This window comes from Camelus dromedarius, chromosome 20 (assembly GCF_036321535.1).
Source record: "Camelus dromedarius isolate mCamDro1 chromosome 20, mCamDro1.pat, whole genome shotgun sequence".
Lineage (NCBI taxonomy): Eukaryota > Metazoa > Chordata > Mammalia > Artiodactyla > Camelidae > Camelus > Camelus dromedarius.
This window is the reverse complement of record NC_087455.1, coordinates 27,940,982-27,958,544: the sequence shown is the minus strand read 5'-3', so window position 1 is coordinate 27,958,544 and position 17,563 is coordinate 27,940,982. Positions and strand designations below refer to the sequence as shown.

Here is a 17,563-nt window from a genome sequence, read left to right as displayed (position 1 = left end):
GCAGTAACATTTTTATTCATGTCGTGACACATTAAATAATAAATATACTTTTGAAATGTTAGGATCATCTACAATTTGAATCATTGGAATCAGAGACCACTTAATATAATAATCCTCTTTGATAATGAGGTATCTTAATAGGAAAAAATGCTGGGGGGGAAGGAGTGTTTTAGTCATAGGGAACATTGTATGTGAAAGTCTTTAGGTAGCAAAGGGTTTGAGAGACACAGAAGACTAGTGTGGCTGTAATATAGTGGACAAGAGGGAATGTGGCAGGAGATGAAGTTCTAGAGGTGGGACTTAGGGACTTAGGGCAGTGTTTTTCTACACAGTGATAAGGAATTTGGATCTGAATCTCAGTATAAAGGGAAGATATTGAAAAATTTTAAACATGAGAATGACGTGATTTAATTTATATGTAAAAATCAGTCTGGCTATTCTATGAGCAGAGTGAGTGAAAGTGAAAGTTTTGTGAAGGGTGTGACTAGAGAGCACGATGACTTGGACCAGGTTGATTATACTGAAGATGGAGAGAAGTGGATTGGGGATATATTTGGAGGTTGAAATAACATGATTTGTTAGTGGAGTAGATTTAGAGGAAGTTAGTAAGGAAGATGACGAAACCAAAGAGGACTTCCAGATTTCTGATTGGAAGAATTCATTGGGTGGTGACACCATTAATTATGATCAAGAAGGAGAAAGGATGAACAGATTAGAAGTAGAAACTAAAACTGAAGTTTCAAACTTCTAAAGTTCACAAAGCTTATAAGTTAACCAACTTTGAAGGAGAGCTAAGGATTAGCTGGACATAGAACTTTCCGAGTTGCCATTGTGGCACATAAAGCTGGAAGAGTAGATAAGATCATCTAGAGAGAGAGCGTGTGATGAAGAGCAGATAAGAAGGTCCACAACTGAGCCCTGAAGAATTCTCACACTGTGCAGGGACTTAGGAGTCCAGAGATAAAAGGACTATGGTTCCTGCTCTCAAATATTTCACATTCAAGTGGAAAAAAGACATGCTGATAAGTAATTAAAAACCATATTGTAGAGACTTCCCTTTTTTTCTGTGACATATAAAGAGTTTGGGAGTTGTCAACAATAAGAAAAAAGCTGAACAAATTGAACAAATGGAAATTCAACAACTTTTCTTAGGTCCCTCAGAAAATTGAGGTCACAAGACAAATCAGTGCCCTGACAACTGAAGAGAGAGATGAATAAAGAGAATCACAGCTTACTGGGAGCAGCAGAAACCACTGGAGCTAGAGACTGGTAGGAGATTGATGAACTACTGAAGGCTGAGTGTGGGCTAACTTAAGAGTTCAAAATTCCTGGGAGCCCAATCTTAGGGGACCACCACCCCAGTTTTGTGAGTTTTACCTCCAGGAACTCTACCAAGTTCTGAAGGTAAAGATTAGTGAAAAAATTCCCTCATACTACCAGCAGTGGGGAGGGAAAAATTAACCATTTTGATGTATTCCTAGAGATTGTCATTCTCAAAGGAAGCTACTTTATCAGAGCCTAACCGATGTGAGAGCAGAGAAATATCCAATTACAGTCACCCTAACCTTCCTGTCTCACTGAAAGGGGAAAAGAATCTGAGAAGCACTTGTGACAGTCACAGCCCAGAGGCACAAGCCCGTGAAAAGGCTGACTTAATTATGGGATTATAGAATGCTTCTCTTCCAAGTGGCAATTTAGGAATATGGGCTGCTTCCGTCTGGTTGGTAATTGAATTAGAACACATAGCTAGCAGGGTTGCTGCATCAGAGGAAGAGCGAGAGAGAGCAGAGAACTCACACTTACTAACTATGTAAGGCAGAAAGTGATATAGGTCACTTTACTCACAGCTCATTGCCCAAAACTTGTCACAAGACTCTTAACTAACTATAAGGAAGTCTCGAAAGTCTTTCCATGTCCTCATGAGGAGAGGTGACTCTATATGGTGAGCACTAGTAATGTGTACTGTAGTTAGTTTATGTTTGATTCTCGTTTGTTGCAATGAGATGGAAATTTCAAGATGCCAAAACAAAGACTTGCCAAAAGAATGCTACTATAACAAGGATGACTTCAATGTGAGTCCCCACGCCTGGTACTGTTGGTTTTACTGAAACTGTTGCAATGACTGAAGATCAAGGTCTAATTTTTATACTACTGAAAGTAAAGATTAATAATTTTAAGAAAATTCATATGTAAGTGTATCTTCTCAAAGGAAGGAAATTTGTTGTATATAGTGTTTCAAGGAACACCTATTCAATTTTGTCAGTGGGATTACGGGGAGATTTTTTGCATTCTCTTAGGCGGCAGTTAAAGAAGATTAAAAATAGGTTAATAGTGAAAATATATGAGAGCATACTGAGAAATCTTTAGTTGAACATTAGAGATGCCAAAGTACAATAATAAATAAGATGAAGTATAAACAAAATAATTTTTAAAAGGAAGAGAGAGGTATCAGAAAATCATTCTTCTGTTCTTGATCCAAGACTCATTGGTTAGCTATTTCTCTCCAAAGACCACTTATTTCTTGGGGATTCCTAAGGCTCTATTTTTTTTTTTTTTTAAAGAGTCCTGATAGAGCAGATTTCTAACAGTCTGGGCAAAACTGTGTCTTTTTAGTTGTGAAAAGGCTCTATTTTTTTTTTTTTTTAAGGAGTCCTGATAGAGCAGATTTCTAACAGTCTGGGCAAAACTGTGTCTTTTTAGTTGTGAAACATGAACCCAGGGATCAACATTTTGAGGCTTTTGCTGAAGTGCTACATTGACAATCTTCTCCATCACAACTCTGGGGCAGTTTTTCTCTCCTGTCTCTTCCAGAAGACAAAATCTGTAGGCTTTGGAAATCCTGCTTGTACCTGTCGATGATAAGACTGAGTGTTATCACTTGATTCCTTTGCTGTTCTTTTCTTTTTTACTTTTTTTTTTTAAATTGAAGTATAGTCAGTTTACAATGTTGTGTCAATTTCTGGTGTACAGCATAATGCTTTAGTCATCCTTTGCTGTTCTTAAGCATGTTTACTTGTGCTAGAGCTGAGTCTAGGATCAAAGGTAAAATTTCTAAATGCATAGACAGACTGTATTAACTCATAGGAAAAAGCCGATGGATTCCTCTCAGAGTTGATTTTTTTGTTTTGAAGGCTAATGGCAACAGAAATTGAAGGGCCATTAAGAATATTGTTAATTTAATTTTCCTTTAAAAATTCCACTTGTTCTTTCCACTTTTTTTGAAGATTGAGGAGGATATGGACAAAGATGTTTTTCTCGTAAGCTACATACTTATCGGTGCTTGACTGGTCAAAGCAATTGATACGGAGTTGTGAAATAGTGAAGGCAGTTTCTGCATAAGTATGTTTTCAGGTCCAACATAGATACTCTTTGACCTGAGTGGTCTAAAATTGACTGCATCTGTCATGTACCTTAGAACCACCTGAAATTCCTTTTGGCTCAAGACAGGGATCAATAAATAAAAATTATGATGACAGATTGCTTGTTCAGAAAATGCATTTAGAAAAATTGATAAAAGTGCCAGAATGCTTATTGCCAAGTAAAGTTTTTATTAAAACATATGTAGTGAAAAGTGCACAAATTAAAAATATACAGCTCATTGAGTTGTCAGACAGTGAATGTATCTGGAAACCATCACTGAGAGCAAGGAGCAGAACATACCAGCTCTCCCGAATCTCCTCCTCCTCCTTCCAGGAAGGACTGTCTCCCACCCCAAAGGGTAACTGTTATCTTGACGTTTGTCTAGCACCACAGATTATTTTTGCTTATTTATGTAGACTTTGTACAAATGGAATCATATGGTATATTGGGCCTTTATTATTTTGTTTAATGTGTGTGAGATCTAGCCATGTGCTTGTGTAAAGTTATGTTTCATTCATTTTCATGATTGTGTGGTACTACTATCTGAATACTACAATTTATGTACCTATTTTACTATTTCTATACATTGAGATTGTTTCGAATTTTGGCTATGAATATTGCTGATGCATTCTGATGTCATTTTTTCATATTACTTCGGAGAATTTTGAAGTTATTTGTGGAAGTGAAGTACTTCAGCTACTTAAAAATATTTTCAAGAGATAAAGCTAGTTACTGTGTTGGAGTCTCTAGTTTCCTGTTTGTTACTTGATAATTCTGTGGGTGCTGTTTCTTGAGCATGCCCTACTGTTTGATGTTTTGGTGCCTCTACATCTGGCCAAGAAAAAGAGAAAAGATATTCCAGGCAGAAGAACAGGATGATGTGGTCTAATTTGTATTTCAGAACAAACATGACAGTTGTAATAGTCACTTTGGGAGCTATTTAGAAGTTCAGATGAGAGACCTGCTACATGACTGGGATGGCCATCTATGTGGCATATGTTTATTCTTTTATGATAAAGGCACACTAGTCCTTTCTCTCAGCTGATTAATAAAGCAGTGGCTTTCATACTCTTTCTTTAACTTCCTTCCATAAAAAGAAATATGTTTGACACTATAACCCAGTATACACATGCCTACATACAAATATATATATATATATGTAATAGAAAGAATATTTATATGAAATTTTGCTTGCATTCTTTCCAATGTTCTGATCTATTCTGTTTCATTAAAAAAATCACTGAACCCTGGCCAGCTAACTTGATTTGGTGTCCTAGTGTTGGGTTGCACTCTGCAGTTTGAAAAGCACTCCAAAATGTGTGTGACCACATTTAATGATTACATTCTATAACTGCATGCCATGAACTTGTAGAAAGCACAATTTCAAATTCATTATCTGATGAAAATTAGTGTTACAGGAATCATGAATGCACACCTGTAAGATGAATGGAAAAACAATGACAGCAACAAAAACCTGTATGGCTTAGAGTAAAACTACCAGGAAGAGCAGGGTTACCAGGAACTAACAGATTGAAAAATTTGTTTTCTCAACTCAGAAGTGAAGAAATTTTACTTTGGGAAACACAGAGGTCAATGAGTTGCTTTGGTGAGGATGGAGACATTGATACAGAAAATACATATGAAAAGTTTGGATAAAATGGCTTTTGAAATAAGAAAAAATATCTAAATTTCTAGATATATTATTATATATATCTTTTAAATATTTATTTGTCATAAAATTTTTAAATGTGAATATATCTTTGACTCTCTTATCTATATCAGGGATCTGCAAAATATGGCCTGTGAGTCAAATCCTGCCTGCTGCCTGTTTCTTTAAATTATGTTTTATTGGAACATGGTCAAGCTCATTTGTTTGTGTATCTATGGCTACACTTGCATTCCATTGGCAAAGTTGAGTAGCTGTGGCAGAGACTCTGATTCACAGGGCCTAAGATATCTAATATCTGGCTCTTTACAGAAAAAATTTGTTGACTTGTGATTTATATCACTGGAAACATTTACATTTATACTTGTATTTATAAAATGTGAATATATAAGTTTATATATTTGAGATCTTTTAGACCTTTCATTGTATTTAGAATCTGATTCTGACAGTGTTGTTCTAGAGTAGGAACAGACCAAAAACCAATGAAATAGAATACAGAGTCCATAAATAGAGCTTTGCACATGTCGGAACTAAGTATATGATAGATTGCTATCACAAATCAGTGGAAGAAAGGATGGGCTATTTAATGGTGCTGGGAAAATAGAATCTCTGTATGGAAAAGATTGAAATTAAGTTCTTGCACATCACATCACATATAAAAATAAACTTTAGATCGATTAAAAGCCTAAATGTGAGAGGCAAAATTATAAAGCTATTAGGAGAAACTGTAGAATTTTTTTGTGACTAACTTAGAGCTAAGGATTTTTTATAGGCAGCCACCAAAACCACAAACCATAGGGAGAAACTGATATGTTAGACTACATTAACATTAAAGAATTCTACTATATTAGACTGCATCAAAATTAAAGGATTCTGTTTAACAAAGGACCCAATGAATAGTCATTTGTCAGACTAGCATATTTGCTATGCTTAACTTATAAAGAATTAACATATAGGGTATATAGTGTTCTTCTGCAAATCAGTAAGAAAAATACAGGAAATCCAATAGAGTTTTGGTAAAGGATGGTGTGAACAGGCAGTTCGTAGTGGGGGGCAGTTCAACTGGCTGAACTTCATTAGAAGTCAGAAAAAATGTGAACTTAAAAAAAATAAAATATCATTTCATATCTACCCAAGCTCAAAATTTTAAAAGTTGAATAATAACACATCATGGCAGGGATAAGAGAAAACTGGGATCTTCATACCTTGTGTGCAGGTGTGCTAACTGGGTTAAGCCATTTAGGAGGGAAATTTAGAAATATTTGGTGAACTAGAGTATGTGTGTTATATTCTTGCATACATACCCTGGAGAAAGCCATATGTGTGTTTACAGATATGTCATTACAGAAATATTATAATTATTTGAAAATATTATGTAGTATAAGGGCCAACTTTAAAAAATAAAGGGATGAATAAAATGTAAACAGGAAACATTATACAGCCATTAAAATGTGTGAGCTTCTAGTGGTTAAGAGCATGGAATCTGCAGCAACACTGAATTTGGACCTGGCTTTAAACACTTACCAGCTGTGTGACTATAAGCAAAATAGCTTCTCTGTAAAATAGTAATAGTAATAGAATATTGGTAATAGTCCGTATCTACTTCTTATACAATAAGCACCCTATACATTAGCTATAATTTACCTATTTATATTTTACTATAAAAACATAAAGTTGAGTGATAAATACAAAAAGCAGAAAAAGAGGCACAGTGCCACGTATGTAAATATGGAAGACTGGTTCCTGAGGGAAGGGAAGTCTCATTGAAGAAGGGAGAATAATTAATTAAAATGGGAGCCAAGCATGGATCTGTGCAACCAAGCTTATGATCAGTTCTATTTTGGATACCTAAGGTTTAAAAAAAAGAAGGAAATTAAGAAAAAAAGGTGTGCATTGCAATCCATTCCAGGCTGAGGCAAGAGCATCTATAAATGCAAAGGCCCTGTAATGAGATGCACCATGGTGAGTCTAAAGGGCGAATGGCTTTAGCAGAAAGGGGAAAGTAACAATGCAAAAAATGAAGTTGAAGTGGTGAATGTGCACCAGAACATTCAAGGTTTTTATGTCTTCATAGAATTTTTTTTTCTTGTTCTTTAAAGCAATCAGAAGCCATTAAAGTATTTTAAGCAGCAAGATGACAAAGATAATTTTTCCATAGTGTACACATGGGGGTAAGTGTGGGTATGAGTAGCCTAGCCTGGAGACTAGGTGGGCATTGATGGTAACGAGACCTATGGACCAGTGGATTATGGAGACAAGTGGAAAGATTCAAGACACATGTAGGAAGTAGATTGAAAGGACTTAGTGATAAACTATGCATTTGAAGGAGAGAGGTGTTTCCAGAATAATTCTAGATTTCAGGCCTGTATAATTGAATGGTGGTGCAGTTTACCGAAATAGGGAGCATTGGAAGGGAATCTGGTTCAATAGGAAAATTAAAGAATTCAATTTTACACATACTGAATTTCATGTGGCGTTGAGACTTCCTAATAGAGATGTCAAGTAGGCAACTGAATACTGAAGCTCAGAGAAGTCTGAGCTGAGGATTTACAAGTAATTCATATATAGGTGGAAATTGCCATCTTAGGTTTGGGTAAGATTGCCTAAGAAGGCATTATAGAATGAAAAGAGAAGAGAAGCCTGAGTCTTGACCTTCAAAGGAAAAAGAAAATGAAAGACTTAAGGTACAGGAAGAAAACCAGGAGAGTGTAATGAAAGCCAAAGGGGCAGTGAACATAACTGATCATAATTTCAAGTGTTGTTGAGAACTCAGTAAGATGGAGACTAAAAAAAAATCATCCATTAATTTTAGGTGCAGGGAAGTCATTGGTAAACTTTGTGAGAATTAAGATGTAGACTGGAAACTAGATTAGATTGGTTGAAGAGTGACTGGGGTGAGGAAACAGAGATAGAATTTGGCTTATTTATAAATGGGAAGGGGAAAGGATGCTCTATGTAGCAAGGACATAATTTAGCTCCTGACTGCCTGTACACCACCACTTCTACATACGGTACTTTCTCATTTTATAGGACTGGAAGGATAAATATACAAAAATCTCTCTAGAAGTCCTCTCTTAACTTCCTCAAACTGTTGTATTGCAGCTGCTCTCTCTTCCCCCTACAACTTTGAAGATTTGATCCCATCCTACCACCTTAATAATGCTGTAGTCTCTGGGATTACTACAGTTCTCATGTAGAGGGTTTTAAATAGTTCTAATTTGGCACTGTGGAATACGTAATTACTAACTTTGCTACTAATGTGACCAGCCTTGTCCCTGTGTGTGAAGTGGGGTTTCCACTTCCCTGGAGGCACTGATATTATAGCACAGTTCACTTAACTAGACTAATGCTTTTTGTTTCGGTGTGACTTGGTAATTTGCCTAGTACACCAGTGCCTCTAAAACTGAAACAAGGTATTGCTCTTTCTAATTTTCCTCTTCTTTCTCTTTCTCCCAGTAGGGTTCAGCCATTTACTGAGAGGTATGCCAAAGATCATGAGTGTATAAGCAGGTACACAGTAGAACTGTACAATATATCTCACGGATAGAAAGATAATTCTTCTGAGTGGTGGGAGAAGCTCTGATGCAGAGAGCACATTCAGTGGTCCACTTAAAATCATGCCTGTACAGGTCCATGTTTTATGGGCTTGAATCTCCTATCGTGGTGCTTGTTTGTGTTAGCAGAGTTTCACTTAGAGCTGGTCGGAGATCATCAGGGAAAAACAGCGTATTATCTGAAGTTACAGAAGTTAATAAAACTGGTGCAGCTATTTGAATTTATCGATAGTAGGTGTGAAAAAGGAAGTATGCTTTTGTGATTAAGTAGATAAAAAGGACTCACATAGCTCTATTTTTAATTTACCTACTGACTTTAGGTTAGCACTTTTGAAATTAACTTTTTTAAGAGTTGGGCTTATTTAAGCTGTAGTTCATTTTCAGTACAATTCACCCCTTTGAGACATATCCTTTAAAGAATTCTGGAAAACATACACAGTTAAATATGTACTACCACAATCAAGACATAGACGAATTCTTTCACCCCCAAATGTTCCCGGTGCCCATTTATAGTTAATCCCCTTGTAGTCCAGCCCCTATGAACTACTGATCTGATTTCTGCCCTTATAACTTTGCCTCTTTCAGAATGTTATATGAATGAAATCATGTAATATAAAAGTGGGCAAACTATGGCCCACAGGCCATATTTGGCCCACTGCCTGTTTTTATGAGTTATGAATGATTTTTACATTTTGAAAATGTTGAAAATTGTTTTTTAGTGATAATATTTTGATAGTATAAAAATGACATGAAATTCAAAATTCAGTGTCTATAATAATCTTTTATTGCAACAGAGCCATGCTCATTCATTTATATGTTGCCAGTGGCTGCTTTCTGGTTCATGCTTTTTTCGATCCTGTTGAAGAAATGCTTGCCTAACCTATCTAAGAAATCTTTGTTTAACCCAAGGCCACAGTTTTCTTTAGTGTTTTCTTCCTGAAGCTTTATAGTTTTAGTAATTTTATTTGGTTCTATAATCTGTTGTTTCCAGTTCTGTAATACATTTAGTTAATTTTTGTATAAGATGTAAAATATGGATTGAGAGTCATTTTTTTACACATGGATTTCTAGTTACTTTTTTACACATGAATTTTCCATTGCTTAAAAGACTATTTTTATCATTGAATTACCTTGACACCTTAAACAAAATTAATGACCATTTTAGTATTGGACTATTCTGGACTCTATTCTGTTCCATTGTATGTGTGTTGATCCTTTTCCAATACCATATTAATTCATTACTTGATTACTTTCATAGCTTTTATAGTAAGTCTTGAAATCAGGGAATGTGGGTCCTTCAGTCTTCTTTTTCAAAATATTCTGCCTATTACAAGAGTTTTGCCTTTCAGACAAATTTCAGATTTAGCTTGTCAATTTTTAAAAATAGTCTTGCCAAGATTTTAATTGAGATGACATTGAATCAATGGATCAATTTGGAGACAGTTGATACCTGAGTAATATTGAGGCTTTGCACTGATAGATACAGTGTATTTCTCCTGTTATTTAGATCTCCTTTGGGTCTTTGTATTAGTGTTTTATAGTTTTAACCATAGAAAGCTTGTACTTATTTGGTTAGATTTTACCTTAGTCTTTCCCTTGTTTCTTTTTTTGATACCGTTACAGACTACTTTTTAAAATTTTGATTTCCCATTTTCTATTCCTAGTATTTTTCATATTGAGCTTGTATCTTGTGACTTTGCTAAACTCATTTATTTATTATAAATTTTTAATAGTTTCTTTGGGATTTCATACATAGACAATTTTGCCATCTGCACAGTTTTAACATTTTCCTTTCCAATCTCTATGGTTTTAATTTTTTTTTTTTTTTTTTTTTTGCTTTTTCTTGCTTTAATGCATTAGCTAAAATTTCTAGTCCAGTGTCAATTAGGAATGGTGAAAGAAGACACCTGGCTTTGTTCCTAATTTTAGACAGCAAAGCGCTCGATCTTTCAAATACAGAATGATTTTTGCTGTAGACTTCTTTTGTGGATACCCTTACTACATTAAGGAAGTCTCTGTCTTTTCCTAGTGTACTGATTTAAGTGCTTTCTCAGCATATTTTGACAGAATCATGTTTCTTTCCCCTTAGTCTGTTAATATGGTAAATTATATTGCTTGGCTGTAGAATATGGAACCAACCTTGTGTCCCTGGATAAACATCACGTATTTGTGATGTATTATTCTTTAACATATTTCTGGATTTTGCTTGCTAATGTTGTGTTGGGGTTTTTGCACTTTCTCGTGAGAAATATTGGTCTATAATTTTCTTGTTATATTTTTGTATGGTTTTGGTATCAGAATAATGCTGGCCTTTGGAAATTAGATAAGAAATGTTACTTTCCCTTATATTTTCTGGAAGAGATTATGTAGAATTGATATTATTTCTTACTTAAATATTTGATGGGATTCATCAATGGAGAACTGAAGTTTTTCTTTTGAAAGATTTTATAACTATAAATTAAATTTCATTAATAGATACAGGACTTGTCAGGCTATCTAGTTCTTCTTGAGTGAGGTATCTAATTTCTATCTTTCAAGGAAATTGTCTATTTTTTAAGTAAATTGTAGAATTTATGAGCATAGAGTTCTTGGTAGTTCTTTGTAGTATTCTTTTGTAATCTTTTATATTTAATTTTGTTTAGCTGTGGAGTCAGTAGTGATGTTGTCTATCATTTTTGTTGTAGGTAAATTTCATCTTCTCTCTTTGTTTCTTCCTTGATCATTCTGGCTGGAGGTTTATCAATATAATTTTTTAAAAAAGAATTAGTATTTGGTTTCACTGATTTCTTCTATAATCTTTTAAATTTCCTTCCTTCTACTTTCTTTGGGTTTAACTTTCTCTTCTTTTTCTTTTTTGAAACTGATTTGAGAATTTTTTCTTTTTGATATAAGCATTGATTTCTATGCCTAGGTCCAGGCTTCCATGTGATACTTCCCAGGAGTATCAAGCTCCTTCTGCCTGGAGAAGTTACTTTAGATTCCTTGAAGTTAAGGTCTTCTTTCAGCATTTCTGTGCCTGAAAATTTTTATTTTGTTTTCACTTTTTGAAGCATAATTTCACTGCATGTAGAATCTTGAGTTGACAGTTTTTTTTTCTGTCAGTACTTTACAAAGATGTCATTCCAAAGTTTTCTAGTTTGCATGGTTTTTGAAGAATAATCTTCTGTAACTCTTATCATTGGTTCTGTGTACATAATGTGTCATTTTCTCTGGCTGCTTTTATAGTTTTCTTTTTATCTTTAGTTTTTAGCAGTTTGACTCTGATGTGTGTAGAAGTGTGTGTGTGTGCGCACACGTGTGTGTGTGTTTAGTATTTGTTCTACAAAAGGATTCTCTGAGGTTTCTGTGTCTATGATTTGGTGCCTTTTATTAGTTTTGGAATATTTAGACCATTATCCCTTCAAATATTTCCCCTGTTCTGTTCTCTCCCTTTTCATCTGCTGGGACTCTAGTTTTACATGTTAGATCAGTTTAGCTCTTGGATGCCCCCTCCCCTTAACTTTTTTTTTTCTGTTTAGTTTTGATACTTTTCATTGACTTATTTTCAAGTTTACTATTCTTTACCTTCAACCTTTCCCTAGCCGCAGTGGATTTTGCCTTTGCTCTAGGGATGACAGGGTTTATTTACCTCCTTTTCCTGTGGCTTATAGCTTTGGCTTTTTTAGAAGAGATAGTCAGGAACTGTGCCTGTGCCCCAGCAGCCACGAGTCAGTCACCGCCATTATACCTGCACGTGTGCATCCCCAAAGAGTTCTTTTTGTTCTTGTGCTTTGCTCTCAATCTTCCTCATGAGTAACTAGTGGAGGTGTGTCAAAGGGTGCTTGTGAGTAAGTGTGAACTACCCTTGAGTTTGGGCCCCTAGCTATTCCAGACTGTCATGCTATCCCACACTTGGTCTTTTACAGTTTGTTAAAGTTTTAATGACTTTCCTCTTACCTGACTGTATGGTGGCCACCTCTCTCTCCTGTGCTCTGCCAAAGGTGAAACAGTGTGACCCAGTGCTCGTTGTTCTTTGGAGCTCGGATTGTTTGCCCTATAACCTCAACTGTCTGATGAGCTCAAGAAAAGTAATGATTTTATAGATTATTTAGCCTTTTGTCCTTTTTAGGATGGGAATGACATTATTTACAGCTTTGTAAATCCTACGATTAGCTCTGCTTAGGTACTTTTAGAAATCAAAATTATAGCTTTAAATATTTATAATTCTTTATAAAGTGAATCACTATTTTCAAGTAGAATGAATAATGGTCTTACTTTTACTTGTACCAGCTTATTTGGTAGACTCCTAATAGTTCAGTGTTTTTGCAGCCAACCAATGTTCAGACTGTTGGACAGATTTAAACAGTTAGTGAGAACATTCATCCAATGTTTTCTCCTCTGTTTGGGTTTTTAAGATCACTCCAATAGAGGTTCTGTCTCAATGATTTGAAGTTCATAGGTTTTCATAGGTTTTGGCTTCACTGTGTAAGTCTAATAAGCTCAGTCTATTTCTGAAGCTAAACTTTTGAAAAATAAAATTGTAAATGTTTTATGGAGTATGATTCAAAATATATTGCAAATGGTAGGTAGAAACTTTACAATTACAATTCAAATAAATATCTTAATTGTATTCATTGATTGTTAAATTAGCCTGTAGTTCAGAAGGCAGAACTAGTTGCAACACTTATGATGTGATGTGCCATAAAAGATGTTATTCTATAATCAGAAAATTAAATTTTTATTCTTTATTTTTTGGACATAAAATTGTATCCACATAATAATGTAATCCACATTATTATTTTTCCTTTGAAGCCATCAGGAAACCAAGGTTTTCTTATCTGTGTTCTCTGCAGAAAACTTCATCAGCAGTTTGAAATGTATAAGGAGCAGGTGAAGAAGATGGGAGAAGAATCACAGCAGCAGCAAGAACAGAAGGGTGACGCCCCAACCTGTGGTATCTGCCACAAAACAAAATTTGCTGATGGATGTGGCCATAACTGTTCATATTGCCAAACGAAGTTCTGTGCTCGATGTGGAGGTCGAGTGTCATTACGCTCAAACAAGGTACAGAATGAAAATGACACATTGTGTTTCTCGTACTTAAGGTTCATGTGACTAAAATAGACACCTGAAATGAATACAGAGCTTAATCAATGAACAGAAACCTTCCCTAGTGTCTTCATTTCAGATAAAAGAAATTTAAAAAAATTTTCTCCGAATTAAAAAGATATTTGTCTCATTGTTTATGTTCTTTAGCTTATGATTTTATTTAGAATCGTAGGATTGTAGACTTTCAAAAATGAAGAGAATTTAGAGATTAATCTAACTCCTTATTTTTTAGGTGTAGAAAACTCAGATCCAGAGATGCTAAAGTTCATTCTTAAAGTCACACAACTGATTAATATTCAAGTTGTATCACAGCTTTTTCTATTACTTCACATAATTTTACAAACTTTGTAGATCTGCTCTTCCTTTGGCCCCTGTTTCTTTTTCTTTTTCTTTTTTTGAAAGAGACTCCTTCCAGCTTTGAGTTTCTGTTTCATAATTTCATAGCTTTCTGAAGTTATGTTACTCTTTATTTTTATTTTAACATAAATGAAATAAACATTAGAATATGGAATTTAAAGAAGATATGTTAAGGCGGTTTTTTCAACTATGCTAGATTTTTGTAGTTTATCCATCCCCTTTAGGAATATATTAATATTTCCCAAAGAATGTTGTGAATTAGTAAAAACAGTGTTTTAAATTGTTGTCTCACTAAGTTCTTCATAATTTGCATTTATCTTCTTCCTAATATTTTATCACTCAGTTCTTAGTTTAAAAATATGAAGCTGGTGTCTTTACATACACTACTTAGACATAATTATGGGAATTTGTTCCCCTTCGTGCTTTCATTTCTCCATTTTCCCACTGTTTCCCTTTTCTCATTGTTTTGTTTTGCTTAGAGTGAATAACTTTATTTTTCCTCATCTTTCTTCCAGGTTTATCTCATTATTTTTCTTTTCCTTGAGTAGTTGCATTGGCTAGAAACTGTAGCATAGCTCTGAATGGAAGTGGTGAGAGCAAACATCCCTGTTTTGTTTTTGATCTTGGGGAAAAGGCATTCAGTCTCTCACTGTTAAGTATTATGCTAACTCTCAGCTCTTCATAGATGCTGTCTGTTCCTAATTTACTGAGAGTTTTTGTTTGTTTGTTTACCTCCAGAGTAGATACTTTTGCTCCATCTATTGAGACTGATTATATGTTTTTTCTTTCTGTTTGTTAATATGGTTGAACCACATTGATTGATTTTGAAATGTGAAACCAACTTTGTATTCCTGGAATAAAATCCATTTGGTTATGATGGATTATATCTTTTATATATTAATGGGTTTGATTAGATCAAATTTTGTTTCAATTTTTGCTTCTATGTTCATGAGGGTTAATGTTTGTAGCTTTCTTTTCTTGTAATGTCTGTTTTAAATTTTGGTATTAGAGTAATGCTGGCCTGATAGAATGAGTTGGGCAATATTTCCTCCTCACCATTATTTTCGGAGAATTTCTTTAGAATTGGTATAATTTATCCTTTAATATTTTGTAGATTTTACCAGTGAAGCCATCTGGGCATACAGTTTTATTTTGGTGCACATGTTTTTAAGTACAGTTTCAGTTTCTTTAATATAAGGTATTCAGGTTATCTTTTTTTTTTTTTTCCTTGAATGAGCTTTGGTAATTTGTATCTTTCAAGGAGTTTGTTCAATTCTCGTAAGTTGTTGAGTTTATTGGTATCAGCTGTTCACAGTATTCCATTATCATTCTTCTAATATCTGTAGAATCTGTACTGATGCCATCTCTTTCATTCTTGATGTTGGTAATTTGCATCTTCTTTTTCCCTGCTCTGCCTAACAAATATTTATCAATTTTATTGGTCTTATCAAAGAACTAGTTTTTTATTCAATTGATTTTTAAAGTTGTTGATTTCATCTGATTTTTTATTATTTCTTTTCTTCTGCTTACTGTGAGCTTAATGTTCTCTTCTTTTGCTGGTTTCTTAAGGTAGAAGCTGAAGTCATTGCTTTGTGATTTCTCTTCTTTTTTAATATAAGGCATCATGTGCTGTCAGTTTCCTCTAAGTAGTGCTTCAGTGACATTCAGTGACACATTTTCATATGTGTCTTTTCATTTTCATTCAGTTAAAATACTTCTAATTTTCCTTTTCTTCTTTGGCTTATGAATACTTTGGAAATATGTTATTTATTTTTTAAGTATTGGGGGGTTTCCAGAGATTTTTCTGTTAATGACTTTCAATTTAATTCTGTTATAGTCCTAGATATATTTTATATGACTTGAGTCCTTTGAAGTGTATTGTTACTTATTTTATGGTCCAGAATATGGTTTATTTTGGCAAATGTTCTGTGTGTTCTTGAAAAGTGTGTATATTCTGCTGTTTTTTGACAGTGTTTATAAATGTCTGATAGGTCAAGTTGTTTAACAGAGTTGTTTAAGTTACTCTATCCTTTTTCATTTTCAGCCTATTTATTTTATCAATTATTAAGCGAGGGTTATTGGAGTATATAACTATACTTGGATTTGTTTGTTTCTTTTTACAGTTTTATCAGTTTTTAACTGTTTTATGTATTTTAAAGTTCTGTTTTTAGGTGCAAAAACATATAGGATTATTATGCCCTATTAAATAATTGAACCCTTTATAATTATTAAATGACTTTCTTTGTTACTGGTAATATTCTTTGCTCTGAAATCTATTTTGTCTATCTTGCTATAACCAATCCAACTTTCTATTGGTTATTATTAACATTGTTTGTGTTTTCTGTTCTTCTACTTTAAACTAATTTTTGTCTTCGTATTTAAAGTACTTTTCTTATAGGCAGCATATAATTGAGTATTGCTTTGTTAGCCAGTCTGACAATCCCTGCCTTTTAACTGGGTATTTAGACAATTTACATTTAATGTGATTATTGATATGGTTATGTTTGATTATATCATTTTTCTTTTTTTTCTACTTGGATCATGTGATCTTTGTTTCTTTTTTAGTCTCCTTTTGGATTCATTAAGTACATTTTATGATTTAGTTTTATCTCCTTTGTTGATTCACTAGCTTTGCTGACTCTTTGTTTTGTAGCTTTCTTGGCTCTTTGTTTTGTTATTTTATTGATTGCTTCAGAACTTGTAGTATACATCTTTAAGTTATCATAGTCAACCTTAACTTATTCCATTTGGTTTATAGTATAGTATAAAAACTTATAATAGTGTACTTCCATTTCTACCCTTCTGGATGTAAGTTATTAGCGTCATGTATTTTGCTTTTACCTATTTTATAAACCCCACAATACATTATTTTACTTTCTTTTGTTTAAAAGGTTTATCTTTTAAGGAGTTTTAAATAATAAAAGAAATATTATATATTTACTTGTTACTATTTCTAGTACTGTTCATTTCTTTTTGTAGATATATATTTCTCTCTGGTATCATATTGCATCTGCCTGGAAGATTTCCTTCAATATTTGCTGTAGTGTGAGTCTGCTAGTGATGAATGCTTTCAGTTTTTTATAGTGAAAATTTTGCCTGTGGTTCTTTTTTTTTTAATGATATTTTTGCTGGGTATAGAATTCTAGCTTAACAGTTATTTTCTTTCAATATTTTAAAGATTTTGCTTCACTGCCTTCTCCCTTTCACTGCTTCCAATTAGAAATGTCATAGTATTCTCATCTTTATTTCTTTATATAATGTGTCTTTTTCTGTTTGACCACTTTTAAGACATTCTTTTTATCACTGGTTATGTGTAATTTAATTATGATATTTCTTGGTTTATTTTCTTCATGTTTGTTGTGTTTGGAGTCTTTTTGAGCTTTTTGGATCTGTGTGTTTATAGCTTTCATAGGGTTTAGAGAATTTTGCTGATTTTTTCTTCAGATATTTTTACTGACCCCTCCTCTCTCTCTTCTCCTTCAGGAATTCCCATTACCCATACAGTAGGCTGTGAAGGTGTTCTATAGCTGACTCATGT

General features: G+C 33.9%; 1 protein-coding gene across 25 annotated transcripts in view; it reads left to right on the top strand.

Annotated features, from left to right (window-relative positions):
- The window catches only part of RIMS2 (regulating synaptic membrane exocytosis 2), a 511,671-nt gene that overhangs the window by 80,217 nt on the left and 413,891 nt on the right, over window positions 1–17,563 (top strand). For all 25 annotated transcript variants that reach the window (XM_064476913.1, XM_031439443.2, XM_031439470.2 and 22 more), the window contains one exon: window positions 13,413–13,623. In XM_064476913.1, the coding sequence (XP_064332983.1) occupies window positions 13,413–13,623 (211 nt within the window). The remainder of the gene's footprint in view (window positions 1–13,412; window positions 13,624–17,563) is intronic.